Source organism: Lupinus angustifolius, chromosome LG20 (assembly GCF_001865875.1).
Source record: "Lupinus angustifolius cultivar Tanjil chromosome LG20, LupAngTanjil_v1.0, whole genome shotgun sequence".
Classification (NCBI taxonomy): domain Eukaryota; kingdom Viridiplantae; phylum Streptophyta; class Magnoliopsida; order Fabales; family Fabaceae; genus Lupinus; species Lupinus angustifolius.
In genome coordinates this window covers 11,352,647-11,362,110 of record NC_032028.1, presented here as the reverse complement: position 1 = coordinate 11,362,110, position 9,464 = coordinate 11,352,647, and the positions used below count along the sequence as shown (strand labels likewise).

At 35.2% G+C, this 9,464-nt stretch overlaps 1 protein-coding gene across 1 annotated transcript; it reads right to left on the bottom strand.

Annotated features, from left to right (window-relative positions):
* LOC109336433 (glutathione S-transferase L3-like) lies at positions 6,057–9,151 on the bottom strand. Its single transcript, XM_019573027.1, has 9 exons — positions 9,049–9,151; positions 8,801–8,936; positions 7,942–8,028; positions 7,718–7,816; positions 7,517–7,619; positions 7,358–7,434; positions 6,928–7,035; positions 6,425–6,505; positions 6,057–6,303 (listed from the first exon to the last, which is right to left on the bottom strand). The coding sequence occupies exons 1-9, from the start codon at positions 9,057–9,059 to the stop codon at positions 6,292–6,294; spliced, it is 714 nt and encodes a 237-aa protein (XP_019428572.1). The 5' UTR covers positions 9,060–9,151; the 3' UTR covers positions 6,057–6,291.

The window sequence follows — 9,464 nt, the reverse complement described above, 5'->3', positions numbered from 1 at the left end:
CATCTCATGTGTCGGTGCCTTTTTCTACATCAAATGTAAGAGAACCAGGTCCTCGAATGTGTTTTCCTACTATTTAATTTTCAAATATATTTGTTTGTATCCCTTAAAACATATATCATGTCTTTCTTATATTTTCAAAATTCATAGTTGTTGGTCAAATTTTTTCAATTAGTAATTATTTTCTTTCATTAAGTTACATCTTTTTTTAGGTCCCAAGGAATATCACACTTTATAACACGTTCCTTACATTAGAATTAAGACTGTCTTTGGTTGAGGGAAAAAAATGGTATGATAGAAGATATGAAGAAATAATGAGTAGATATAAAGTGACGAGAAAGAGAATGAATTTTAAGAGTTGTATGATATAAGATAAAGAGAAAAGAAAGAAAATAGAAAGAAATATGATATTTTATTGTATAGACAATGCTATCCTTGTTATAATGTATTTTTTATTTTTATATAATTATTATAACTTTGTGAAAGCGATAGTATAATTGTTATTTCATAAATCCAAGCTCACCCTTCACACTTTCTTTGGTGATAGAAGAAAATTGAGGTGGTCTTGCCATAATTTTATCTCTCGTCTCTACTTCTCTTGTTAACTAAACTGAAGATCGATGGAAACTCTCTCCTCATTCTCTTCTCTTTTCTTCTTTCTTCTAAAATCACCCAACCAAAAATGACGAATAAATGCCATTGTTGAGGGCCATTATCATCACAATGTAAAAAGAGGAAGATATATTCTACACACAGCCACATATCAGATGATAAACTGTTTACCCATACATGTTATCCATATCCATTCCCCATCTGGAAGTATTGCACAATTCACCTTGTAATCCTTTTCACCTTCACTTCAGTGATTTAAATTGCAGCCACAATATTGTGATGCAGTTACAATATTGTGGTTGTTGCAACCGCATCACACTGCAATTGCAGTGTGATTCCGAATCATAATGACATGGCCGCATCGTAACCGCATCGGGCTGCAGCATAACCACATCGGCACGCATTAGACCGCATCGTATTTAAAAATAGTTTTTTAATAATAAAATAATTCACACCGCAACGGTCGTAATCCACATCGCAACGGCCGTAATAACCGCAACTGTTACCACAATTGTGACCACAATTTTAAACACTGCTTCACTCATTTGGTTGTCTCTACTTTCCATGGTTGCGCCCTGATACCTCCTCAAACTTCAACCACGGTCTCAACCCCTGCATCTTCATTGGCTATGTTATCTCGCAATATGCCTACCGATGTTTAGATCTTATTACAAAGCGGATTTATACCTCTATGCATGTGAAGTTTTATCGACCCATTTTCTCATACCCCTCTCTTATCAACCAACCAGCCAATACAACTTCCCTTCAACTTCTTGATGATCAACCACGACACATCATCCTACTGAAACTCAGTTGTTATTTCTGGGTTATCATGATGCTTATTACTCAAATTAAGTTTTATTGTTTGTCGCTACATTACCCAATTTTCCGTTTTTTTATTTCTGAATCAGTTCTAAATTTTTCGATAAGGAAAAATTATAGTAATAGGAGCACAATGGGTGCCTACCCAATACAAAGAGAAGATCAAATATTGATCTTTTTAGAAGCTAGATGAATACAAGTTTTTGGATCATTACACCAAATTGTAAAAGTTAAAGAAATTGGTGATACAAATGAATAAAACCAAGTCCAAGATCTAGTTTGAATCAAGTCTAATAAATTAATATAGCTCACATCCTTTTCCTCAAACATCACTTCATTTCTCATAATCCATAATGACCACACCACAACAAACCACAACATTCTCCACAACTTTAAGCTTTTTGATGTACTAAATGAGTCATGGAGATTAAACAACTCTATAATTGTTGGCGGAGCATGAAAATACATTTGTAACCAAGAGTAGAAGCTTTTTCACACACTCATGACAAACTCGCAAGATAAGAATAAATGCTCAATAGATTCCACATGATTATTGCACATGACACAACTCATACCAACAGTCATAATTATCACATTCCTTTTAAGTAGTTCATCATTGGTCGGCAATCTGCCTCTTAAAAGTTTCCAAACAAAATAACAAACTTTTGAAGGCACACAGTTAGTCCAACATTTTTTAGGACGTTACCTGAAAAAGTATTGATTTGGTTCAACTGAGTCAAGTATGTAGATTTAACCACATAGCTACCTGAAGCATCCAAGCCTCATCTCTGTTGATCCAAAGTGTCCTTTTTACAAGAATGGTTGTGAATCAAGTCATATAAGTTTCTGGCCAAAGCCTCTTCTCTATCAAACAAAGTCATTCTCCAACAAATCTCCCATGACCAGACATCATTATTCCAATAACCATTATCTGCAACAAGAGCATTTTTGTCTCGACATAAAGAGAAAAGTCTCGGAAAAATCTCTTTTAGATTTTTATGACCCACCCATGTATCTAACCAGTAAATAGTTTGGGATCCATCACATAATTCCTTCCAAATATTATCTTCAAACCAACCACCAAAAGACTAAGAAGATGAGCCCACCTTACCCAAATCCTTCCACCAAGTTGAGGCATGACTAGGAATAAGCATTGTCATAGCAGAACCATATTTTGAATTAATGACCCTTACCCAAAAAGCCTTTTGCTCTTTAATCCTCTGACACTTCCATTTCCTCAAGAGCAAATCATTAAAAGAGAAAGATCTTTCACACCCAGACCGCCAACAACCTTGGGCTTGCAAACCTTGGACCAAGACACCCAAGCAATACTTCTACCACCTCTCTTGTTCCCCCACAGAAACATTCGTTGCATACTAACAATTTTGGACAAAACTTTCTTGGGAGCTTTATACAAAGAAAGCATATAGGTGGGAATATTGGACAACACAGAATTAAGAAGAGTTAATCTTCCTCCAAAAGAAATATGCTTGCATTTCCAAGAAGCAAGCTGATTAGATACCACCTCAATCATGTTTTTCAAGTACAATATCTTCTCATATTTGCCCTTACCGGAATACCTAGATAAAAGAAAGGAATCAAAACAAGTTTACAAGATAGGAAATTTGTCGCAACTGAAAAGAAGGAGTCTGACACATTTACATCAAATAAGAAGCTTTTGTGAAAGTTAACCTTCAGACCCAAAGCTAACTCAAAACAATGTAGAATGCTCTTCATGGACCAAAGATTATTCTCAGTAGGCTTGCAAATAAGGATTGTATCATCCGCAATTTGGAGATCACCGACTTCCACGCCACACCTTCCAATTTTGAACCCATCAAATAAACCAGCAATTCTTGCCATATAGACCATCACTGCAAATCCTCCTGCTACCCTTAGGAACAAAAAAGGCGCCATTGAATCCCCCTACCTAATTCCTTTTGAGACTGAAAATTGCTCCCCTTGACTCCCATTAACCAACACTAACATTGATGTTGTAGAAAGACAAGTATTGATCCATTTCCTACATCTCACAGAAAACCCAAAACAAGAGAGCATGTAATCTAGGAAACTTCAATCAAGAGAATCATAAGCTTTCTCAAAGTCTATCTTAAACAAAAGACAACCATCCTTGTCCTTCTTGGTTGAATGAATGATCTCATTGATTACAATCGTAGCATCCAAAATGTATCTTTCATAGATAAAGGCATATTGAGATGGAGATATTATAGAACCCATCACAACTTTGAGTCTACCAGCCAAGATCTTTGTCAAAATCTTAAACAAGGAACTCGCTAAGGAAATGGATCTGAAGTCATGAATCCTATTAGGACTACTATTCTTCGAAATCAGAATAATAAAAGAAGAATTTAAACCTTTCGGAAGCTTACCATTTGTGTTGAACTCCTGCATAATGAGGATTATCATCATGTTTGACCAAATCCCAGAATTCCTGGAAGAACCTAAAATTGAACCCATCTGACCCCCGACTCTTGTCACTAGCACAACTCCACATTGCCGATTTGATCTCCTCTTCTAGAATATCATCTTCCAAACCATAAAGTTGGGAGTCATCTAAAGTTTTGAACACCACCTCATCCAAATTTGGTGTCCCCCATGCACAGAGGAAAACAAATTCTTGAAGTAATTTTTTACCCCATTCCTAATTGTTGAATCCTCTTCACACCAAGTCTCTTCGATCCACACACCCCTCATTTGATTTCTCCCTCTTCTACCATTAGTACACGCATGAAAGTAAGCTGTGTTTGCATCCCCCTCCTTCAGCCACTGAATTCTAGACTTCTGTCTCAAAAGGTTGTCTTTCATGTTTGCCACTTTCCACCATTTTGTCGTTATAGACTTTCGCAAACCAATCTGACCTGAATCCAATAGAGATGTTTCACCCAATATATCAAGATTTTGAATGTCCCTAACCAGATCTCCCAGCTTGTCTCCAAGCACCCAAAAGTCTCTTTATTCTAAATTTTGATAGCCTCTTTTAAACACTTCAACCTTTCCTTCACAATGAAGGCCTTCCTTCCTGTAAAAACAGAATCATTCCAACTCTTCGTAACCACATTGGCAAAGTTTTAATGTTGAAACCAACAGTTGTTGAATCTAAATGGAACGTGGCCCTTCTCCACCTTCTTATGCGTGAGGATAATATGACAATGATCTAAAAATTCTCTAGAAAGAGCCTACTAAGAAATATTCGGCGAGGTTGGAATCCATCCTGATGAGAGGAGAAACCTATCAAGTCTACGCATCGTTCCACCTCCGGTTGGATACCATGTGAAATTTCTTCCAATAAGAGGAAGATCGATCAGCTCCAACTCCCTAATCTATAGTGTGTCATTATTCATTAATGTAAGAGTACTTTTGCATCTCTTGGTCGATATTTATTCTTATTTCTTCTACGTAGGAATACCAACTGAGTGGATTTGTACTTATCCAAAACTCGAACTCGAAATCCAAAACCCAAATTAAGCGGGATTCAAAACAATTATACCATTCCCAAACCCATTAGATTTCGGTAACCCGGACCCAATAGGAACCCACCCGCAATATGTATTTTTATATATATAGGTTTTATATATGTGTCAAATTTCTATATATATATAAGTTTTATATACATATTTATGTGTAATTTTTTAATTTGACATATATTAATGGGTGGGTGATATCAAGTTCAAATCATAATTATGGATCAAAGGAAGACATAAGTCTGCGATCATGTCTCGATTTGAGTGGACTTCAAATCTGATAATCAGTTTGGAATGTAATTGTTAGATTTCCTTTGTGGGTTATGGTTTTGATGTGTTTTGATTTTTTTGGGTGGGTTTTATAGTTGAGGCTCTTTGTAGACCTCTTTTTTTTTTTTTTTTTTTGTATATTGTTTTTGTTTATACCGTTATCTTTTTCTATTAATAAAATATTTCACTTATTAAAAAAAATCGGGTTCGGAGTAGGGTATCATTTGTACCAAATCCGAAAGTTGAACTCGGGTGAGACCCGAACCCAATCAATCAGGTTTTTCCTGTTAAATTCAAGTTAGGTTCGGGCGGATACCCACGAGTTTGGTTTTCATTGTCATCTCTACTTCTATCTCACTTAGTAAGTTTACAAATTTAGGGGAGATTGGAGAAAATAATGAGAAAAAGTATGAAGAAGGAACTACTGTGTACTGACAATTTTATAATCTGTGCTTGCTTAGAGTTGGATTTGGAGGGAGGTTCCTGTTCTGTCTTTTGTTCACTTGGAAGATGCTAGTTTGTTCCCGGAGTAATTTTGTATATTTTGTTCCCTAGCCATGATGTGCTATTTGCAGAACAAGAGTCCTCAAATGGACAGTGTGTGTTACCTGAAATGCTTCCTCTACAAAGAGAGCACTTGGCAAAGATTTGAAGCCAAATGTCGATGAAATCCAAGTGAAAGGCATGGCTGCCAACTTGGTAAAAAGTATAGATATACATTATAAAAGTATCAATAACATTATCACACCCCAAATTAAAAATTTAACCCTCATTGGCCCAAAACGTTTTGATTTTCCACAGTTTATTGTATTGATCGTTAGATTATGTCTTCAACAGAACGTTTATTCTAAATATATTTTAATTCCAAACAACAATAAACACCCTTGTCGACATGCCACTTCAGATATCAAAGTTTAACATATAATATAAAAACTTAGTTTAAAAACTAATAAAGATGATGCCTTGCTTAGTCACAAACTGGCACAAAAACCATTCTTATTACATCAAACACAGAATTTGGTAAATAAACATTATTTAACTTTTATTACAAATCATGATTTATTGGCCACAGTCTACATCTTCGAAGACGCCTGCTGCAATTCAATGTTCACTGTTGAGCCTGTAGAGTGGCAAAAAGAAAAAAAATGTTTAAGAAAGTAGCAAAGGGAACTCTCAGAAAACCAATAAAATTCTACGAATTCTATAGTGAGAGATTCAAGTGTGGATAATATATACTGTACCAGAAAACGTTTCTTGAATGTTTCAACTGTTTCCTGAGGATCAACTTTTGTGTGTACATAAGCATCAATCTTGTTCAACTCCTGCAAAAGAAATATTTTTTTCTCAGAACTGGATATCTCTTTAGAAAGTCCAAAGCACATAGTAGACCACAAAGGCGTTGATCTAGTAATGTAAGACCCTGCTAGATCCCAAAAAAACCAAAAGCTCAAGGGTTCGATTCCTAGGAGCGACACTTGTTGGGAGGAGCAGTCACATTCACCGAAAGAGATTAGTTACTTAACCAAAAGGTAAGGGATGCCCTTAGTAGTACAAAAAAACAGCACTTAGTAGCCAGGCTCTTTTGTAAATGTAAGGGGTTTAGGATCAAGTTCAAGTGGAACATTCTGTTTCCACTAATAAATTTTTTTGCTTCAAGTTGAGGTTGATGATCATGATCAATTCCTCTCATGAATGAATAAAACTATTGCAATTTCCATAAACCAGGGAAATCTTTTACACATACCTCAATCCATGCTGCAAGTTTGGGCCTTCCTTCCGTTATGTCATGCTTGAAAATATCAGAAAAGACAACTTGGAATCTTTCAACAAATGGAATGTAAGCAACATCCACCTGATTGTCACAAGAATTTACAATTTAGATGGATGAAAAGCTAGTCGTTGATATTATCAGATGCAAATTTTGCATTAAGTTATGATTTCTTTGATACTTCCTTTCATCAGATGCATCTTGATGATCACCAGTATCAAATCCAATTTCTTCAGTGGTGTTTAGACAAAAAGTATAACATTCAAGAATATTCAATTGATTCCAACTGATTCTCTTATTTACCACATGTACAAGGTTCTTTATAATAAAAAAAGTATTGTAATAATAATAATGTAAAGAGTGACGAATCGGGTACTGCGTACCATGTAACTACGTTTCAACTTACCCAACTAATCTGACCAAGGACGAATGGTCCGTCATCAAATTTACCAAGAGCATCTTCCAAGTAATCAAAAGCAGAACCTGATTCAAATCACCAATTTAAAGGCATGTTTATATTTGAAAAACACATTTGCATATTCATAAACTTTAAGATGTTACTTACTGGTTAGCTGTACAGCATCTCCTTTCAGTGAAGTGAAAAGTTCTTTGGTGAATGTATCAACATAGGATATAACCTTCTCACCGAACTCTTTCTTGGCAGGATCCTACAAAAATTTCTTAACATCATTAATCCATTACTCAACTAATCAATAGAAAGATATAAGTAATCATGATTGGCAAAATGAGAGAGTGTAGTTCTTACACTGGGAATCAAAGATGGCCCTTCAAAGTTGGCATCTACATATTTGACCAAATCAAGACTTTCTCCCAATACCTTGCCATTGTGCTCCAGGGATGGCACCTATGTACATATTCGGAAACGAAAATCAAAACCCGAGATCAAATTGAGTGAATCGAATTAGCTAAACGAAGACATCATAGCAAACTGGCAATCAACTTATGCTCCTGTAAAACCAAATAACACACCTTATTTTCAGGGTAGACCTTCTCCTTATACCAAGCAGGCCTATCTTGTAGGTCGATAGCGACCAATTTGATCGTATCTTGTAGCCCCTGTAAATATAAGTTAACCAGTCAAGGAAAGAAGAAAATAAGAAAATGAGAGATCAAAACTTCTTTGATACAATTTTCAATTTGGGCATGATTATTGACTCTTCAATGAGTGAGCTAAGATAAGAAGCCCAAATACTTACTACTACATGGGACATAAGTATGATAAGACAAATATGGGTAAAAAACATTGTGAAGTTGAAGATATTTTATATACATGCAGAATTTCATAAGAACTGGACACGCCTCAGCACAACTGCAGCTGTAAGGGTGAGCAAGATCCGACCCTACCAGCTTATTGGTTTGGCCTGATTATGATTAGAGCCGAGTATGGTCGGGTTTTATCCGGCTTAGTTGCGGCACGTTCTCCATCCCTCAACTAGGTAAAGTTGCATAGCCCCATTAGTTAAGAGTCTCATACAGAATATATATTTGCAGAATGTAATAATTATTGCTTGTGATCATAACAACAAAACACGTAGTTTCTACACCTATCACAATATATTACCACCTATGTCAAAATATCAACAAAACATAATTGATATAATTCAAAAGAAGTCTAAACTCTACTATACAATAGATTGCCCTTTTAGGCTAATAATAACAGTTGAAAATAAAAATAAAGAGGTATATGAGGCTCTTACTTAGTGGGGCATGCAGCCTTATCCTGCAAATGAAAAGACTATTTCCACGATTTGAACCGATGACCGGAAACTCATTCTCTATGTGAAATAGATAGATGATGGTAGAAAAAAGAGAGAGAGAAAAAAAGAACCTTGTAGTTCCTGGTGATCCATACACGTTGCGCAAAGGGACAAATATAACTGGTGTACAATCTGGTGGATCCGTCAAAAAGAGGAGGTTGTTGGGAGATGGAAGTTAAAGAAGGAGGAGTAATTTCTCGCACGCCACTGTTAATAATGATAATAATAATCATATAATATTCTCAATTACAAAAGAGAGTACGATAATGTTACAGTAATAAAAAGCGATTGAAGGAAATAAAGTGAGAAGATGACTTACATAGTTGCCATTGATCTTCTTCTTCTTCTTTGTTTGAGTGTATGAAAATGAAGTGATATCAGAGAATGTGGATTGTGAAAGTGTATACATTCATTCAACCGAATTTACCTTTTTATAGGACTCTCACTACAACGTATGTCGTCAGCACTGACACTTCTAGGTTCATTCTCAAACTGTCTACATTCATTCTTCAAATCTCACAATTCATTGTCTTCAATTTCATTATTATATTTATTAGAAATTCATGTAAATTAAGGATACTATTTAGTTTTGTGCATAATGATAAATAATATTTTATGCTGATATCAATCACATAATGATATATAATTTTTTCCTCTTTTATTATACTCTAGGATCTATTTTTTATTTATAAGAATGAATATAAAGTTATTCGTGTACAATAAATATTTTTTATA